The sequence below is a fragment of the Vanessa atalanta genome, chromosome 11 (genome assembly GCF_905147765.1).
Source record: "Vanessa atalanta chromosome 11, ilVanAtal1.2, whole genome shotgun sequence".
NCBI classification, from domain to species: Eukaryota; Metazoa; Arthropoda; class Insecta; order Lepidoptera; family Nymphalidae; genus Vanessa; species Vanessa atalanta.
In genome coordinates this window covers 4,027,989-4,049,913 of record NC_061881.1, presented here as the reverse complement: position 1 = coordinate 4,049,913, position 21,925 = coordinate 4,027,989, and the positions used below count along the sequence as shown (strand labels likewise).

The 21,925-nt window shown below is 32.8% G+C and overlaps 1 protein-coding gene across 3 annotated transcripts in view; it reads left to right on the top strand.

Moving 5' to 3' along the window:
- Positions 1-19,969, top strand: part of LOC125067158 (homeotic protein antennapedia-like) — a 162,931-nt gene extending 142,962 nt beyond the window's left edge. For all 3 annotated transcript variants that reach the window (XM_047675548.1, XM_047675550.1, XM_047675549.1), the window contains exons 2-3: positions 1,482-2,339; positions 17,434-19,969. In XM_047675548.1, the coding sequence (XP_047531504.1) occupies positions 1,679-2,339; positions 17,434-17,684 (912 nt within the window). In that variant the 5' untranslated portion in view covers positions 1,482-1,678 and the 3' untranslated portion in view covers positions 17,685-19,969. The remainder of the gene's footprint in view (positions 1-1,481; positions 2,340-17,433) is intronic.
- Positions 19,970-21,925: the final 1,956 nt, after the last annotated feature.

The following is a 21,925-nucleotide window of genomic DNA, read 5'->3' as shown; positions in this document are numbered from 1 at the left end:
GAGAAAATGAATTATTAATGAGTTGTCCATGAATATGACTGCGCTGTAGGCCCCTGCATAATAAATCTTAATGTAGAAGTTTTTAATGAATCAAGATATTTTAAACGTGTAGTACTTCGTAGATTGGACACAGCTAGTGGTTGGAATGTAAATGGAAATTGAAAATTAAAAAAATGCGAGGGTTGTATCCCGTGGGGGGGCCGCTAAATCGTAAATTTAAATTGTCCATCCCTCAACATGCAAATTTTCCGAATAGACATACTTTTCAATTGTGTCTTGGCACTGAACAATTGCTATTCGAAAGAATTAGTTTTAAACGTATTAACGTTACCAACCATGTTATTTTGTATCGTATTTTCGTTAAATATGGTTAATGTTATATAGGTACGAAGATCCGTACGCATCTGTGAAATAGTGACATACCTGGAAAAGCCTATATATTTACTTATAACTTTTATGAATTTAATTAATATAAACATATTTTTACTTTTTATATATATCCAAACTTACGGAGTAGTATTTGTGATGAACAATATTGTTTAGAGAGAGGCCGCCATCATTAACTGTCGCTAATGAAGCTTGACTCTTTGGGTTTTAAATAAGTGAGGCAACCTTTAGGGGCGGTACGATTTTCGAGTACCTACTAAGGCGTACAATTTTTTACTCAATACATGAGTTTAACAAACCATATCAAAACATACGACGACGTGACTTTTGAACGACGTACTGAATCTTTTCAGTAGCGAAGACGTAGCAAATGGTCGTAAACAAGATTATCTGCGGACACGTCTCACAGTTCTCAGATATTGTCTAAAATATGTTTTTTTTTTCTCATGATGTACAATATTAGTGTACATTTTACTAGCTATGCCATTTTGTAAATTCTAGTAGTTGTCGTATTAAGTACGTCATAAATTTCACACTTAAGAACCAGTAGTTTTAGATATGATGATAACGTCGCGATTTCGGTGGCACTTGTCCCTCAAAATTCAAATTAACGTCAGTGTAATGTTATGTTGTCGGGCAGCGGTACGGTTGTCACTCATGCTCCATCAACTGCTGCGAAATGTCGAGGATCTGACACCGGGTCAGCCACGTGTCGTACAAGACGTGACATTATTTCATCTTTCTGTCTCATTTTTCTGAATTCGCTTCTTCTGACAAAGCCGGAATTCGTTGCTGGTTCGTTTCATAATGTACCGTTTAGTTATTCCAAACGTAGGGGGCCATATTGCAATCATATTGACACTAATAGGCGTTTACTCAAAACTCATAAGGTTTTATGAATGCATATGCGCTATCGGTAGTAAGCAGTTCATTTTGTTGTGAACAGTTAGTTCGGTGGCAACACGAAACGCCTCGGGCAACTCAGTAAGCTCGCCAATAATAACATTCTATCGATCGATAGCAGTATAATTTCCCATACAAATTAAAAATAGTTTATTTATATCCAACTAAGTGCATCAATCTGATCTTTTCAGATTCGCCGAGTTTCTGATGAGGATACACCGTCCGCTGGCACATCGTGAAACAACTGCAGTGGGATCAATCGCTGCTGTGTAGTGAATGGAATCCGAAGTGCTTGTGTAGTGACTGATAGCGTGATAGTGTCGGCCTTAGTGGCCGAAGTCCTGCAACGGAAGATACGGACGCGAGCCACGCGGGCTGCGGGCCCGCGATGAGCGCTAACAACTGCGACAGCATGACATATTTCTCAAACGCTTACATGCCAGACATGAGGAACGGCGGTGGACACGATCATCAACAAGCACATGCGCACTATGGCGCTGTGCCACAGCAGGGACACGAGATGGAGGGATGCGACCAGCAGCTCAGGCCGGCGCAGCATCATTACCCCGCGCAGCCAGCACCTGGAATGCCTTACCCAAGGTTTCCACCCTATGACAGGTTGGGGTATTATCAACAAATGGAACAAAATGGATACCGACCTGATAGTCCATCTCAGATGGGACACATGGGTCCAAAAACAGATGGTTACGGCCCAAATGGTCATCAACCCCCAACTCCTGCAGTCTACACGTCGTGCAAGCTACAGGCAGCAGCAGCTACGGCTGGTGGAGTGCCTGGAAGTCCCCCTTTGGAGCAGGCACAACAGATGCCGCATCATATGCATCCCCAGCAACATATGGCCCAGCATGGGATGCCACCACACCAGCAACACCTCATGTACCCTGTGGACGACATGCAGCATCAGACACAGATGCCTCCCATGCATCAACAGTCAATGCACGCGCAACAGGCACCTCCTCAACAACCCCCGCCAAATACCAATGCGTCGCTGCCCAGTCCACTTTACCCTTGGATGCGAAGTCAGTTCGGTAAGTGTGAATTTGTTATGTCAATCTTACATTTAAAATTGAAAAAGTATGACTATTCTCAATATCTTTTCGGTAGTGGTGTTCCGTTAAAAGTAAAAGTTAATTGGGTCTGACGATTTGCACAATATACTAACAGGTAGCTAAGAAGTAATACAAAGTAATTTGCAAATTCATTTATGCCCCACGTGCGCATTGATGACGAACAAAAGTGCCAAAAACAATGCCGGCCGCTCTAATCCCGGGTTATTTATGGGCTGAACAACCATTCAAAAGGAATTTCACTTTTCATAAAATTTACAACTTCGAACACAAAAGCGCTCACCTTCTGTTTTGCTGACGCCGATCGTGAACAATGCGGTTTCGAGTTACGCTACCGTCTCCTACTGTTTTTGAAATTGTCTAAGATTTAATTTATGGGCAAGTTGGTGATTTTACATTACTCCATTGTGATCGGTGTCATCATTGAAAGTGCTCTAATGCATGCAATTTTAGTTTGGTCCGTACATTCGCGCTTGCTACTTAAACTAATGGCAGCATGTTCAACAATCCTTGAAGCGCGCGAGTGATGTATAAGTGCAGTAGTGATGTGTAATGTGGAGTATCTCATCTATTAAGTGAAATTTCAATTGAATTGACATTAACATTTCACCATATCAAATATAGTTCAGGTACATTTTTAATAATTAATTTTGATACTTTTTGTTTTAGTATTTAAATCTTACGATCACTGTAATAACAAAAAAAGTTATCATTTGTCTGACGTTAGAGTCTTATAATATTAAACACTAAACTAAAGCGATTTAATTACATGTTTACTGGATTAACCGCTAAAGACCTTTAAATTTTTTTTTAGATTTCTTACACATCTCACTGAGTTCATTGATAAGAAGAATATTTAAGCAAGAAAATCTTATGACAGGATACACGCTTAGTATAAAGTTACTTCTGAAACAGCTCAGTATTAGGCATATGTGTAAATAACAATAATCCGAATCGATTCGCATTAATATTATTAATAAGATATCATACGTTCATTAAAAAAAAAACGTATCCAAACAAAGTGTCTATGGGATCAGTGTCCGGTTAAAAATGAATTCTAACGTAATTATGAGAAAATGATAATTAACGTTGTGAAATCTTTCATCTTTCTAAGGAGTATATCCAAAAGATATCTTAGAAAATGAATTAAAATATTTATCATTAATCGAATATATATATATTATTAATTATATTCAATAATAAAAATTAAAACATTCACGGAAGTAGAATGACTAATATGCTGCCTAAAATATTTCCTCTTGTATTTTATAGGTCAACAATAGACATTAAAATTTGTATTTCATTTCGTTCTGTCTATATAAAAAAATATATATTTGTTTACGTATTCTCATTAATTCGTTCAGAGTTTTCAATGTAGTATAGAGTAGAAGATTATATTCCGAATTATAAAAGTTGTACGTTAAGTTCAAAATAAAAGCTAAATTTGGGTGCAAAGAGGACGGAAATAAAAAGGTTTGACTTCTACTAACAGTTGCATGCACTTTTATTTCCAAAAAGAAATGCACAAATTGTTTTGCTATCCCTACATAGTTTACAAGGCGTTTAACCTCGTTCTTCTTCAATTGGAAGAAATTAGCGTTGAAACCTTTGTAAGTCATAACTGTTATCTCGATGGATTCCATGTAAGATAAGCCGTGCCAATTTTGATTCAGCTCTTAGAACCTCCTTAGATCAAGTAAATTAATAAGAAGATTCAAGCATTTGATGTGACAGAGATTTATTATTATTGTAGGTTTTCGTAACGTAGGTAATAAAAGCATTTGAGATGATGCATTAAATCCGACAGCTGATCGTATATCATTTAGGGTCAATTCATTTTGTATTTAATATTCGTTGACTTTTAAAATGTATGCATTTATTTCGTTCAAAAGATAGTAACAAGTTGTTAAAATATTAAGTACTAAATATTTTTTAGAGAACGTTTAAAAAATTCGCTATTTCTTCATTTCATGGTTAACGTTATGAAAAAAGCAATGGAAATAATTTAATTTTGATAACAATTATAGGAACAATTAATATTGTATATTATTTTAGAATGGGGTTATATATGTTTTTCTAATATAATGACAAATTATAGCGTTTTGCAATAATAGAATTAAAGAAGAAACTTATGTAAATAATAGCATGGTTTATAATTAAGTTACATAATTATATATCAACAATTTCTTCAGTTGATATCAATTTTGGTTATACGTGTATTTGTAACAGGTACGTAATTTCCATTAAATGGGAAGAAATACTAGATAGAAATGTCAAATATAACCATTTAAATATGATACCACAACTTATATGGTACCTAAACTTATTTGTAATTAATATGATAACGATTATGTAAATATATTACACTAATTGATTTACAAATATAATCATAAAAATGAAAGACACTAACAAGAATACTTGAAAGTATCAAGACGATGCAGAGAAAAGATAATTACGAACTATAAAAAGCGTACTTGAAAAAGGTTCAAACACGACGACAATATTATTAGAGAATGAAAAATCCAACGTACTCTAAACAGTAGCATTAACCGCACTTTAAACTAAGTTTAAAGTCCTCATACATACTTGAAACTTCATCATTAATAATCTTCGAAATTCGTCTGCCATTTGGAAAAAAAAATGAACCAATGGGAACGTGGCTTATGTTGTTTTAAAATAGATCGCTTCGCTCGTAGCAGACAAGTCGTTAATCATTGAGGAACAGAATCTTACACCTACTCACTAATATGTAATAATATCCATCTGCTCTGCGATTTATATACAATACAGCTTATGTGGACTGAAAGGATATCGTATGACCAATTAACTTGCTCCAAATTCCGTTTCATCAAAATATACTCTTGATTTGAAATGAAAATATACAGTATTGTTTAATGATATTCAACTATGGGTCCTGTTTACCTTATGAAACATTTTATTTTTTATTAATATAGGAACATTATATAACAGTTATATTCTTTTAGTATTATAAAAAAATCATATCGTATATTTTAACTGAAATGGTTATTAAATAAGAAATATATATTTGGAGATTTTGTTAAATTATTTTATTGAATATAACTTTACAATCGATTATAAAAAATTAAAAAGAATTTATGTTTTAAATTATTCTTAGTATTAAGAAACAGTATTAAGGAACCGTAGTTAAAATTACATATAAAATTCAACCTTAAGAATGCAAATTTTCATAATAATTTATTGCCATTGTAGTACATTATATTTAAGCTTATAGCTTTATTGACTAACGGCACAGAAAGATAGAGTTACCTAGTCGAGAGAAGGTAGACCGCGATAAGTCGGCGCAAATCGAGGTGGAAATGGAAATATAATGGAAATCGCCTCCCCCCTAAGCCCCCGCGTACCACCTCTCCGCATACAATACCGAATGGACGACTTGTTACATTTCATTGTTCAGTTATCAGCCCGAAGGCTTTTGTGAAGGCCCGATGATTGAATACAAGAATTTGTTTTGCTGCCTGCTTCTGATTTTCTACGTTTGCGAATGAAAGCCGAGATCGTTTGGTATTAAACGGAATGAGTGTTCGTAAGATTTTGTTGGCAACTCAGCGACTTCTAGAAAATAATATAGTTTTAAAGTTAAACAAAATTATTCCATTTATATTTCGAATTGTCACATTATGACAAATTTTCGTTAAAAAAATTATACAAATCTTAGTTAAAGTATTTATCGCACTAAGATTTACATATAGGTAGGTATATATATATTTATTGCACAAATAGGCGGACGATTAAATGGGCCACCTGATGGTAAGCGGGCACTTCTGCCTATATATCTACCTACATTGGCGCCGTAACGATAACATTTTAGCTTATAAATATCACATCAATATTTAACGTCTGTATTTGTATCAATAAAAAGTAGGTTTTTTTAAAGCAACCAAACGCTTTACAGAAACACGTAAATGATTCCGTATTAACCTGTTAATTAAAGCCGAAGCTTGCAATTTAAAGGCTGAAGATGTACAGCGTTATTGAGGAAATACAATGACATAATAGAAAGCACATAATTTTTCCGCGTTTCCGAACGAAACCATTTACCTACTCACGGGTGATAAGAGCCATTGTGGATTTCATTCACCACTGATCGATTGCCGATTGTCGCTTTAACAATGACGATGAATGCCTCCTTAGATTGAAGTTCCGATTCTTTAGTAACGGGGGCTCCCCTTCAATCTTTGTACGCATGAAAGCAACTTGATTTCTCGAAATGCTCGTGAAATTACGAAGACTAGATATTTTCAATAGTGCAATTAAGGATCATCGTAAGATATAATTTATATCGAGACGAAATTATATTTAACTAGAAAATGTTTGTCTGTTATCCTTACGGATATTTTTATCGTTATCTCCTTGGATTTACATTGTTCTACTTACTAGTAATAAATGCATAGGTATATAATATTATAAACATGTATTACATTTATCCGTAGTTTACAAAAATACATTACTTCATAATTAAATTTATATGAATATACACATCTACATAGATAATTTTTAAGAAAAAGTAATACTAACTCTAATTTTAATAATTGATTTGTGATAAAATGTTTAATATAAAACAAAGACTCATCTGATATTAAACAACGTCTAGTTATAAACATTGTTTAGTAAGTGTTGTGTTGACATTGATTTCTCTTTTATCCTTCTATTGTTCTGGATTTGATATTCAAAAGAAGAAGACAGCGAACTAGCCACGTCCTAAACAACATTTTTGTATATAAATTCAAAAAATCAACATTCGCCCTATAACCGTAAGTTGTTTAAAAATTTCATAAGAGCAATAGCTCAATTCTAATATTATAAATACGAAAGTAACTATGTCTGTCCTTCACTACCAAACCCGAGAACCGAATTTGATAAAATGAACATAGGCGACTTTTTTTCACTGGCGAATAATTCTAAAATCGCGAGCGAAACCGCGCGTGACAGTTAATATGAAAATATTTACGTCTGTAAATCTGTTTAACTATTATTAAATGAAGGAAAGCTATTCTTTTCGTAGCTTCCCCTTGTTTACACATGCTGTTATTTGCATAAATATATTTTTTTTATTCAGAGGGGTGTAGTGACTGTAAAAATACAATTCTAATTTCGTTCACCGCGAGCTTTCCGGTGCGGCCCGGTTTAGCCCGGTAGTGCCTCAGACGTTGAAGGATGGTTTTCGCTCTTCTTATTATTTTTGAGTTCTAAGACGCCGAAACAGGATACAGAAAATAGAAATACAGTTTTAGATCGATGTATTTATAATAGTTATAGTTTATTTGAGTGTATTCTGTTGAACTAGTGTTTATTTTAAGAAATTAAATAAGCGCTTTTTTTAACTATTCATTTCGAATAGAGATTTTTTATCATTTATTTATTTATAATCACAATATCTATATTTTACATTTAAAATAAAAACGTAGACTTCGTAACATTCACTGATACGTTTTTCAACCAAAGAATGTACACAACATTCACAAATTTTTACATGTAAACTAATTTTAAAATATTTTATAATAAAGACAAGACGACAACGACAGAAGATATGGATATTAATGAGTACTGTTTAAAGCCGGTTTAAGTAAGTTATAATTTTTGGAATTTATTCACCGAACAATGTGACTCGTGAAAAATGTCGATCATATGATATCAATATAGGTATATATATAGTCATCTTATTAAAATACGACTCATTCATTTTTTTTTTAAAAAGAATGAAAGTAATAGGATCAAAACAGTATTCCTTCGTTAATAACTAGTCTTATGCAAACTACTGCAGCTTTAAAGTTCAACGTAATAGTACTGCCGTTGATTAATAGATGGCGCTGAAAAACTAAATATGATAATACATGGTTCCACATTAACAATTTAGAAAAACAATAACGTCGAAAATTTAATAGCATAGACAACATAGAAAAAAACATATAAGACACCGGATATACCTAGTAGCCTATTTTTTTGATAATATATTTGTATTGGCATTTTTAATATCCGTTGAAAACTATGCAGGTATCTGAGCCTAAAGTGTTTTATATACCTACATAGATAAAAACTACGGAAAAGTTTTTGAGGAACAAAAAATCGGGTCTTATTAAAAACCATTACATCCTATAATTACACGCCTACATCGAAAAACGCCAATCCCATTAATTTATGTCTGACGATGGAGAACACACACACAGGCAACGATCAAAAGGGTGAACACACACGCAGAAAATGTTTAACATAATATTGTATTGCCCTATAAAAATATATTTCATTAATTTAAAAAAGGGTCTTATCAATTTTATTACTTTCGAATAGTAGCAGATTTTATATTTGTCATTTTTAACGATGTCTATTTGGCAATTAACATTGATATTAATCTATTATTTAAAAATAGACTTAAACGAAAAATTACATAGATTATTAATTTAATCGTAACATATAGTTATTTTCGTCTCATTTCGTCAGCACTTTCTCGTTACTTCGCATGTTGTCCCCAAATATCAACTACGAAATTGACTAAACTGCAAACTTTGAAAGAAAGTTCCATTATCTGGCAACATTCTAAGAAGCTATCTTTCTCTTTTCATCGCGATATCACCATCGCTCTCCCACACGAAGTTGGGATAGCTTGCCCTACATTAATTAAACGTCGGGTTAGGATGCCAATCAAACTTTGACCGCCGCTAAGCCGATGAAGCCGAACTTATTATGTGGTATTAAAATTCAATTTTCTAACCCGAAGCATTTCGAATTGAAATGGATTCGTAATAACATGGAATCATTAGGATATTAAACGCCATATAGCTAATGAGTATCCGTAACATGTGCCCTGCTATTATTATATGTAGTTACCGTTTAATAACATATAAATATGGATTATAATGTATCTCATTAGAGATAAAAGTTAGTATCATTAGTGAAATAAAAAACCTTGTATCACATGGCTCTTACACATGTGCAAGTCAACGGGGGCACATAAATCATAGTATATCATAGTTATTCTTATACGTAGTCATATCGACGGGCGGAAAAAAAACCCCTCGTTTCCTGCCCGGGGATCACACATGACCGGGCTGTCTATCTGCCAGACCCGTGTCAAATATTCTCTGGAGCGGAGACCGCCCCCAGGCGTCCGGCAAGGGAGCCTCCTGGGGCCTGCCGTCCCGCGGCGAACCTCATCTCAGACCCTTAATGCGTTCAATATAACTAGATGAATTTTTCCGTGTCCGTTCATAACCACCTCACATTGATATCGAATAACTACTTGTATGTAAATGCAATCTTTGCTATCGCTACGGTCGGAAAAATAACTTACACAATCAGGATTGTTCGTGATTGAATACTCTCTATTTCATTAAGATTTTCGTGTTCATGACGGGCGTTGAAAAATCGCCCTCGCCAACACCTTTCATAACTTTTCGCTTCGTGATCCGAAGCAATTACTCATATTCTATCGCCTTCTCAAATATTCATTCTTGTTTTCTACAGCAAATTATTGTAATGGTTCCAACAGGCTGTAATTAGACTGAGGAAGGGAGCAATGTTATTTTTGAAATAGCTGTTTTTTCGATTATCTAAAAGCGCTATTAGTTTATTACCCGTCTAGTTAATTACTTTGATAAAAAATAGAAGTGAAAACGTATGTATAGATCGAAACCGTATAAAATATGGGATTGAAATTAATTACACGCGTAGGTAGTGTGGGTGGCGGAATGGTGGAGTGGCGGTGTGAATGGCTCGGTGGCGAGGTCGGGTAGGATGTCGCGTCGACAGGCGGAGTCGGGCGGCGAACAAAGCTCGCCAGCCTAACAAAGACGTCACCGGCCGTGGCTGCGACGCGGAGTTATGGCATCCATTGTGCGCAACAATACCCAACAAACGAGTTTGTATAAGCTATTAGGTACGCGCATTAATATATATTTTTTGTTCGCCTGAAAATTTAGCATTCCATTACGAGGGAGAGAAATGAAACGCCCGCCGCATGAATTATATTAAAATATATTTGAATATTTCATTTGACACCTTTTTTGCGGGCGGAATTTCGTTCAATCCCCGGCTCGAGTCGCGTAATTTTTAGCGTACACCGAAGCGAAATTTTCGGTGAATAACATTCCATTTCGGATGCGAAACACGACGGGAATCAGCGTCGACACAACACTGACTGATGGCTCTGTATTCGCGATATAAATTCTTTTCGAGGTCCGACCAAATGTGTTTTGTTATGATTTTTGATTACAACCGTGGAATACATTTTCCTTGATATTAATAAACGTGTAAAGTGACGCGATTCGTGTCTTTCTCACAGATGCCTTGTTATTGACAAAAGTCCTTTTATATATAGTGGCGTGGTATTAATAAGTCACTTAAATATATATAATAATAACATTCACCATTCCGACAGATGATTCAGATTATAATTCTATAATCAGAATTAAAGTATAAGTTGACTTCCAGCGGTAATGAACATTATATGTATGCATACAGCCTACAAGCTTCATGTTTCTTTATATCTCTTTCAATACATACAGAAACACCGATTGTGTTTCTTATTATAGAATGCGAAATAAACACTATGATATATATATATATATATATATATATATATATATATATATATATATATATATATATATATATATATATATATATATATATATATATATATATATATATATATATATTTATATAACACTATATTTAGTTATTTTAGTGTATGCTGATATTATATATTTTTTAATCGGAAAACAACGAGTCTTCAATGTGTACACATTCATTCATTATCACATATAACATTTTGGAATACTTAGTAACTGAATTATCCAGCTAAGGATAGGTACATAATTAATTAAATTTGGAGACAAAACATTGTAATACTGGGAAATGTATGAGTTCACCAACATCCGCGGAAAAAACCCTGGCACTTGGCAAATAAAACAAATAATAAATAATACCTTATCACAAGGAAACTTAGTTAAAATATATTAAATCAAAGAGAAAACATCCATACATAGATCGATAAATAAGAATTCTTTTGTAATTACTTCATGGAATACAAAAATAATGCAATGAAATTTAATGAAAATACATATTATAAAATAATAACAACAAATTAAACGATTTTCGAAATAAATTTAAGTCTAATATGTACGTAAAGAGCTTTGAAATCTAAAAGACGATTACTTACAAATACGCTGCCTATATATTCGACTACAGTAAGAGTCATTAGGCCGTTCGTGAACATATTTTGTTACTTCGTATACATAGACTGCGTCCGCCCAACGTCTATGATTAATGAATATAAAGCTAAAAGGTTCTCGTAGTAAGTTTTCTTACGCCATTTGATTTCAAATCACGAATGCTCCTTATCTTCGAAATATTATGTACTATATTTTATTTAAAAAAAACTACATGACTTTGTTTTATTTTAATACTTATTATGTATATATATATATAACCTTTCCTTGTTGAATGATAATAAATATTATAAATAAATTTATGTTCTAATAACATTGTTATTGGAAAAATTTGTGTGATTAGCTGTTACGCGATAAAACTTAAATCAAGGCTATTAAAGGAATATTTTTTAATTATAAAATTTAAATAATAATGATAAGGTAATTTACCTAAGCCGACTAAAGGACGAAAGGAGCAGGGGTAACAGTATAACACGTATATACATAGTGTATATTTGTTTGTCTATTTGATATTATTGTATATTAAAACATTCATATTCAATTACCAGTATCAGTCGTTGAAGGTTTTAATTTAAAACGCCTTTAAAACGAATACATCACTGATTTTGTCAGTAAACTTTTAAGTAAGGACATAGTAGACATTATTAGATCGATAATAGTACACCAATCATTGTAATCTGCTTATAATTGCCTGGTATGAGTGGTCACCATAGACTAGTACTGCAAGAAGTGTAAGCGACCTCTTGGTGATCAGAGGTTAAATCACTACCAACCGGCATTTAAGATAATATGTACTGTACGTGTAATTGTATTACCTACTTCAGTAATACAGGTTAATGTGGTTTGATGATAGTGTCTGGGTGGTACCTACCCGGACCTGCACTAAGCCTAATCGATTAATTGTTTGGATAAAGTTATCTTAACCAAATAACACTAAATGTATTTTTTTTATATCTACAAATCTACGGAATTAAGGAAAAAATACTTTTTTTATGATATTATTACACATGAATATGGATTATATAATATATATTCTTATAATATTCATTCGAAAGACTTATTTTATCTTACACTAACAATTAAGCAAAGTTTGACCTTCACTTCCCAGCGATCGCTTAAACCAGCAATTTTATTTACGACGTGTAAGCGTTTAAGAGAAATTGCATTAATATGAATACCCGTTTGATATCATGTACGGTGTTGCAATACACAGAATGGCATGTTAATTCCATAACAGCATAAATAACAGACTTTTGCAAAAAAAAACTGAACCCAGCGACTCGAAGAATAAAGTTATAATTCGATTGTGTTCATATCGTGTTTTATTATGATTTCATTGCATCCGAACGTATGAAATTGTAGGACATGAATTATGGATTGTCGATATCGCTTCAAGCTGTTGCTATATTTTTTTCATATTCCTCTGGCGCGATACCGCAACGAATTAAATTAAAATCTCTTTTCACTTGTCATCCCTTGATGAATTTGATATTTAGGCTTTTATTTCATCAAATATTTTTAATAAATGCTTTATTGGTGATAATTTTATGGAATAGGTACGTGTATACGACAAAATCTTGACTTGCGATTTCATACGTTCGTGTCATAAACTATATCTTCTTTAATTATCTTAATTTGTATGGCATCTGTGTCAACTCGCTGTTAAACATCAGCGTTTAAATTAGACTGCGAAATATCTTTTAGTAGGTATATCATTTATTTCAAATAATCTTACACGCTTATTTTATACCTAATGCGTTTTTATTTATTTCGTCGTCCCTCACTTCATCGCACATTTTTTTAAATAGATTCGTTTAATCTTAAAAATAATATTACATTATTTGTTTAATTTTATTAGATGGCCCAGTGTGGAGAACACGTGAATCTTCATTGCTATTAAATCTCGGGTAACCAAGTTTTCATGTGTTACACTCATCTCTTACTCGGTGTTGAAGGTAAACATCGTGAATCTGACTGTTGAATTATCTTCTGCCATATATAATCAACGTGCATCCAAGACTTAGAACAGCCTGATAAAATGGACTGCAAATCTTCTCTTCAAGAGCAGAGAAAGTCTGCCTCACCGTGAAACATAAAAGCTTTTTTCCTTTTATTTTATTAATCGGCTTGAAAAAAGGGATATTTCTTAATTTGGATGTTTATATTTTCACGGGTAGATTCGCAAAATTCTTTTATTTTGTTCGAAATAAGTTATTCCGAAATAGTCCTTTTAAATTTCGTAATGATCTAATTATGACTTTAGGAGAAGAGTAACTGCCAGCAAATCATTTGTGATTGCTATATGCTATTGAAGGTTTTTTTGTTAGAATATTTTTATATGCATGTAAAAACTATTCTACCTTGAAACATTTCAAGAACACGAAGTTCTTAATGTAGGAACCATACCGCTTTCTAAGCTTGTACGAATATGAACAACTTCATTGAAACGACGATATAGCGAAAATATGAGGTTTAAACTTTTAAGTGTGTTATTCTTTGTGCTCTCGTACAGTGTATAAAAAAAGTATTATACAAATAAATAATAAATATTCGTATCATTGGGTAGGGTTACTGGATTTTTCGACCCTTTAACTTCTGTGCCCTGCCCCCTATCGCGCACGTAATCAGTACAAATGTGATTCGAGATAGTATGAACCCGGTCAATATTTTAGCACGCACTTTATCCTGATAAATGTTACCTGACCCTAAGGTCTTAGGATTAGTTTTATAATCTTTCGGCAATCGCAGTACAAGTGCAGATCCAGATTAAAATACTAAATCAAGCAATAACTTCTTGAAAAAAAATATTAAAGCAATTAAACTATCTAGTTTTCGCGGACTTCTGCCTAATCATTTATGAAATACATGTAAATGAAGAAATTGACAATACCATTTTGAATCTATAAAGAAATATTTGTATTCGATTTGTAATGAAATCACTTCAAGAGTTCTCAATCTCACGCGTGTCCACGCTAGTTGTGAAGCGAGCCTGACTTTGTTCCCCCGCTATGATTTATGCGCGCCCGGCGACACATGCAGCGTTGCGCCCGACGTACGACGCCCCAACTGCGATTCTGTACGAAGAACACGAGCGGGCGAAACGCGACGTTTTAATTGAGCGTTTGTTTACCCACGAGTTGAAAGATTTATTATTTTAGTGACTTCCTTGGGAGTGGTGAGAGCGGATTTTAAATGTCGAATTTTGTGCAACATTTCTTTATGTGAATAGCATTTTGTTGTGTTTAAAACGCAGAAGTAGTTTAGCTATTATTTATATGATGTTGTTATGGATTAATTTAAAATAATAGTATATATTCATTGATTTGCAGAAATCTAAATAACTAATTACCAATAATTGCTTAGATAAGGTAATGATAGGGCCCAGGAGCACATAGAACAATTTAAATCATCGATGCTTCCAATTTAAAGTATCTTAATATAATATAACGTTTAAACTTCCTGAAGCACTTTTGAAGTAATAACCATTACTATATATTTCTAACTTGATTTCCAACTATAAAAAAAGTCAGTCAAAACATTCGATTAAAACGTTTAAGTATTTATTCGTGTGACTAAATTAAGCGGTTTCGCTCGGGCCGCGGGCGTCTTGCCCGCTCAGACGCGTCCTTAATGCTCTTATTACGTACGGTTTAAATCTGACGTCGGGATCATGTTTTATGCATCTGAGTGCGCGATGAAACCGCCAGTGTAATATATAAAGCCCGTTGGGAAGGGGATTTCATGAGCTGTATCGTATATGATTTTGCTTCACGTCTTTTGGTGGACGTAAAATTCAGTTTTAGTTGTAGATGCTGCTCGTATAGCCGTAAATATTGTCCAGCTTATTGTTTAAAACATTTTAGAACACTCTATCGTCCCCTTGAAGTATTAGGAGTAAAATATGTTTGCTGTAATATCATGAAAGGAAAGTAATCATGTATTTATTAGAACCATACATAAAAATAAATTATAATAATGACGTTTAATTCGATATTGATATTTTGATTGATGCTCACTCAATCGTTCCAATCAGTGACGCTAAAGCTAGTTGGCGGATGTTTTAATGACAAGTCTGATGATCTTTTGCATTCTCGAATGCAACCCAAAATACGAGTACGATGAGGCTGTTATCAATTTCCTGAGCAACAAGTGGGCGATAATTTTGAATCCAATGTTGCAAGTCCTGGTACTTGTACGGAACACTGGATCCCTTTCATGCACTTTCACTCTTTGTTAAAATGTCTCTTAATATATTTGCTATCGATTTTATTACGTATAATTTCAAAGCAGATATAACAGAGACAAATGAAAAGTAGACGTGAAGATTTTACAAATAAAATGCCTAATCTAAGAACATGCACTGTGGTATCTTTGACTGTTCCGAATCGTTTCTTAAACTTATCATTAGCAATACTTGACACTTTGTTTGTTCCAATAAGCAGAAATTAAAGATAGATACTTGCCGCTGATTTGTCACACTGAAAGTTTACAAAACGTCGCGTTAATCATTGCGACGTCGTATTCGTTTTTTTTTCTAAGTTATGAATATTGTCTTTCTGGGAAACAGTGGGCAGGGCGACGTTATTCGCAATGTAATCCAAGTTTCGTGTCGGATTTTCTTCGAAGTTCGCGTGTTTATCTTGTATTGCAAGTTGTTTGCGTGTTTCCGTTGAAACGAAAATAATCAACCGAGTTCAACATTATAGACAACTTTGCGAAATTTCATTTTCTACTGCCCGAGGTCTGTTTATAAATTGCTTTATAATTTAAATAAGTCTTATGCGTTACACATTTATCGTTATCTGTAATTATGTTTACGAAAGTTCGGTTATTGATGTCGACATAATAATGAATGGAACTAATTAATTATATTAAAAAGAGGATCTTGTTGGAAGATCAAATTCTCTACAATTTAGTTGCAGTTTGTTATACTCTCAGTATATCATTCGAACACTTTTTGCTCCAAAGTCTGTTCAGCGTCAGATTTGTCGTATTTTCAATTTGAAACTTAAATTACAGTTCACGGCATATTCTAAACGTGTATAATGGGCTTCGGACTTCTCGAAGAATAATGATTACAAAATGAAAAAGCCCTGAGGCGTCTTAAATTATTTTAATTGGCTTCGGTAGCGATGTGGCCGCATCTCCTCAGATAAATATGCGCATCGTTTGAGGAATATTTTATGACAGATTTCTGCAATATCGTCAGACACGCCATATGTCTCAATACGTGAAATCCATCAATAATTCATGTTTTATATTTTTTATTTTGTTTTATTTGATTATAATTCGCACGCAAGGTATCAATATCAGATTAATTATCTTTGAAATTGATTATTTTTTGTTTAATTATTGTATTTTTGGTCTTGTATTTCTGTGAAAATTACAACGTTTCGTTTTTCTTAATCTAGATTGTACTCATCATCTCTTAGTAAGCTAGATTGTACTCATCATCAATGTTTTATTAAGTTAGTATATAGTTATTTGATTACCGTATTATGTGTATTTAATTAGAAAAAATTATGAAACAGTATAATCTTCTCGTAAAGCAAAATCAGTGATATTATTAGTATTTAATAATTATATTAATGTTAACTTCGTATGATCCATTAAACTTAGTACCACCGACAGCCAAGAGAAATGCCGAACAAGCAAAAACAATTAACAAATTGATAAGCTCAGAACAATTTTCAATTAACTTCGCCGGCAGTGTTCGCTTTAACAAATAACCACCATTTGTCAGAGATGCCTATGCAGTTTTTAACGTTATGTTAATAGCTGGGCTGGTCCGTTAATTTAACTCATATATTTTTTGGAATTTAATAACATTTTCTCTTATCTGATTTCAGAACGGAAGCGGGGACGGCAAACGTATACCCGGTACCAGACGCTCGAACTTGAGAAGGAGTTCCACTTCAACCGGTACCTGACGCGGAGGAGACGAATCGAGATAGCGCACGCGCTGTGCCTCACCGAACGCCAGATTAAAATCTGGTTCCAGAACCGGCGCATGAAGTGGAAGAAAGAAAACAAGACCAAAGGCGAGCCCGGCTCCGGAGACGAACCGGACAACATGAGTCCGCCCACCTCGCCACAGTAAAAGCCTTTAGCTTAGTCGATGGTCCGAGTGAAGGATCGGTCCGTTTCAGATTTAACCCAACGACACTGAGTTGGTTTGTGTCCATTTATTTTCATATAACGTTGAATTTTGTGCACCGGAATGATGAATCTGAAACGATCGATCCGGCGGCCGAAGTTACTAGATCAGTTTAATTTGTATAAATTGTATGTTGGACTTTTCATGATAATATTACATTATAACTAATACGTAACTTAGTGACTTGGCATAAAGAGTAATGATAGTGTGATGAAGAGATTTTTACAGTTGTTAAGTATAAATTAATTTATAGAACAATCTCAATACCAATAATTACCAAAAAAGCAGTGTCTATGATTAGTAAGACTGCATCAACGCTGATGTGATTGTCAACATTATGTACCTAGTTTGGATGTTATTTAAAAAACTGCAGTTAAACATGTTTCTCTGACGTATTATTTCCTTGACGTTAAAACAAAGTGCTTGGTTTTTTTTTCTCTATACATTTTAACAGATTTCATGATGTAAAATGTACTTATCAGTTACGGAAAAAAAAATCTCTTTAATACTATTGATTTATCCGGCTCGAGCACTTTGTAACAAATTGATAAAAAAAAAATCTATTAATATTGAATTACAAAACCATAAGGACCTCTTATAATTAACCATTGATAAGAAGGCAATTAGTAACGATATTGTTATTATTTAATATATTTGATGTTTTATTTCTAATTAAGCTATCGAAATGCTATTTTGTACATATAAAAAAAATGATAATTTTTAGATTTTATGATTATGTACAATTGTTTTAGTGTGAATAATATTATTGATATGAACTTGAAATCAACTAGTTCTCTAATCGATCTTACAGGAACTAGTGTTTTTATTTTGTGAATCTTCTCTGATTTTAACTTTTACTTCGTAGTTGGAAAGGCCAGTTCTACAAGTGCAATGTATACGATTTTTCGATGACACATATACGTAATTATAACTGATAATAAATTCATAGGAAGTCTATTTAATATTATTATTAAAAGTTGAAAGGGTGAAGCTTGAGAAACTTAACGTACTTTATTGTATACGGACGAGAGTTTGCAGCAATACGATGATGAAAAATTTAACAAAAAAAAACACACAAAAATTCGAGTATCATGTATACAGAGAAATTCACTTATAATTGTAATTATTATAGTGAAACAAAAGTTACCTTCGATTCGTAGGTGCGGTGGAATTTACTTTTTATCTTCATTTGAACCTATATGAGATGAATCTAAGTAGGTACGGGAGGGAAGTGTACACAGTATACCAAAGTTAGAAAATAAACTGATTGATCAGTGATATAAAGCCTCGGACACAGAGAGGCGAATTTTATTCGGCCATTTCAAATTATACGAGTCTCGGAGACTAGAATGGTATTTTTATAAAATCATTGCCTAACGAAACCAATATACGTAAATATCGAACATTAATTATTTACTTGTAACTTGATAGTCTTACGAATAAGTACTGTTGAAACAGAGTGTTGTCTGAGATGTGGGAATCGGGATCCGTTATACGTTTGTCGATATATTGTAAACTATTTATTGTAAATTGTTTTATTTTTCACATAGATCTTAACTAGAGAAAGTTTTTAATAAGAACTCAGTGAGCCCGTTTCTTCTTACACATAATTTTTATTTGTGCTGTGTTCGTTAAGTAATGTAAATTAATAATTGTATATTGTCGATATTTACATTATATTTATTTATTGATTTTGCTTTAGGTTCGCTAATTCACGTCTTTATTATGAATTGGACAGTGTCGATGGCTGTCTGGCTGGGATGCATTTTGTTAATATGATTTAAAATTTGCTCAAATATTTTCATTTTATATTGTATTTATATAGTTGAACAATGTTCGCTTGCGTTTATCGTTTTATAACATTTTATGGGACATTGTACCAGAAATATAACAAACGTTTTCACTAAGTGCAATCTGAATAAATCCCTTGCCAGATGGAATATATTTGGTTTGTAAAATTAAAAAAAAAAAGAAATAATATTAGTTTTATAAAATTTAAATTAAGTTTCGAATGTTAAGTCTACTGACTGTTCTTGAATTAAAAAAAAAAAAATTAGGTCCGTAGAAAAGTTACTGGGAGCCTAATTGGATCGATTTTATTTACCATAATTTCCTATCAATTCAAAATTTATGAAATATAACTATAATTAGTAACTTAATAAGGTTAGGCGAGACGATATTGTCATAAATATATAAATACATGAAATTAATAAAGCATAATGATTGTAATTACAGATTTTTATTGTACCATTACCTTGTTTTACTCAATTTTCACCAATCAATTTAAAAAAAAAAACACCCGCAGACCATATTACATAAAGATATTACGACAACTTTTATTATAAAAAAACTACTTAAATAATGTATCATTAATATATATATATATATAATTTGGATTATATAACTGTACTTTAAACAATATCATTTTTTTTTTAAATATATGTAAAAAAAATATGTGCAAAACATTAAATATTGAATACGAAAATGTATCATCAAAGATCCGAGGAAGTTTTCAAAATTAACCATTAGATGTCGCTACTAGTTGCGATAAGTTTATCTTATAAATGTTTCGTATTCGAGTTCCGAGTAAATATCATGTTATAGAAAGCTAATGTTACATCGAATCAGAATTTCGTATAACGTGTAGGAAATTTCATAAATGTAGCGATTTAACGACGAAATAATGAATCGCGTGTAGGCTCCGCTCTTGCCGTGTCAGTCACGACCGATTGGGCGGCCCGAATGTTAAAATTGCTTTTTTGTTTCGACACGAACCTTATGTATTACTGTCTAGGTGTGGCTGACGCTAATGACTATTTAATAATCTCCCTTCCTACGCTGAAGGCGAACCATTATGTAAGGTGAACTAATGCGATTTTGACAAGTTCGAAATTGAGGCAATTATGGTTTTGCAGGGTTTTAAATAGCCATGTATTTGTCTGTATGACGTTTCATATAAGATTTATGTGGCGGAAGTAGTTTGAATGATGGTGATTTTTTAGTTTGATTCTTAGAATTAAAGGGAAATTATGTTATTGCGTAATTGTATTTACGCCGTGCCGACATCAACGTTTTTTTCTAACATTCAATTATAAATAATAAATCTAAAAGATAAATAGGTAAACATTCGATTTTTAAAAAATAATAATAATATTGTACAACAACGAAATAATTTTGATCTAATAAATTATCAAAATAATTATTCAGAAATGCTCTATCATAATTAAAGTATCAAAAGTGTCTCTACACATTTGTCTTGTTGCATCGCGAATATATCTGTGAGTTGAAAGGTCAGAGTAAATTGGTCAGTCAGTCATCTTACAAATGATAGCCAAGTGTGATTTATGGCCCCTCAGATGTGCCATTGCACTTGATTCAAATTGGGTTCACGGCCATACTGAGATAGCGTTGTTCATATGTACACACTTAGGAACTAGTTCACTATGAAATATTTTCATTGAATCTATCTATTTATTTTTATTATCTATTATAATCTTAATTTTAACTCATCAATCTGAATTACGTCATGATAATTTTTACTTAATTTTAACTATTATTTACATTCATTATTCCTGGTGAATTTTGTACTTGTATGATTATTCGAAGTTATTTTATAAGATATATTATTTATTAAAAATAAGTAAAAAATAATATTTATAAGGTGTTTGAGTTTAATTTTTTTTTCTTATGACTTTGTCAAATTGAATTGTGTTATATTGTAAAGTTTGAAACAGCATTTGATATTAGACCGATTCCTCGCCAACTATCGTCTGTAATACTGAAGAAACTGAGATTCGATTTTGAACATAATCTTTCAGTAGGTACCGTCTGACTAACGAGCATTCGTCTGTAATATAACAAATCCAGATTCAATTTTGAGCATTCGCTTGCAGACAAGTAGGTTGATTTTACTATGTCGGACGAATTGTATCATTACAAGTTGCGCACTGTAATGCTCAGTTCTTCTTACTCCCTTATGCAATACTCGCATCTGAATTGTTACAGCACAAGCGAATGCTCTCAATGAGGGGCCCTGATATGAAAATAATTACTAGGTAATTATGTTGGCACGCCTTAATAAAAAAATAATAATTAAGATATACATTTGTGTGATGGGAACTTTGTTGAAAATTAACATAATTGAACATCTAAAATATGACTCTAATATATTAAACATTAAATAA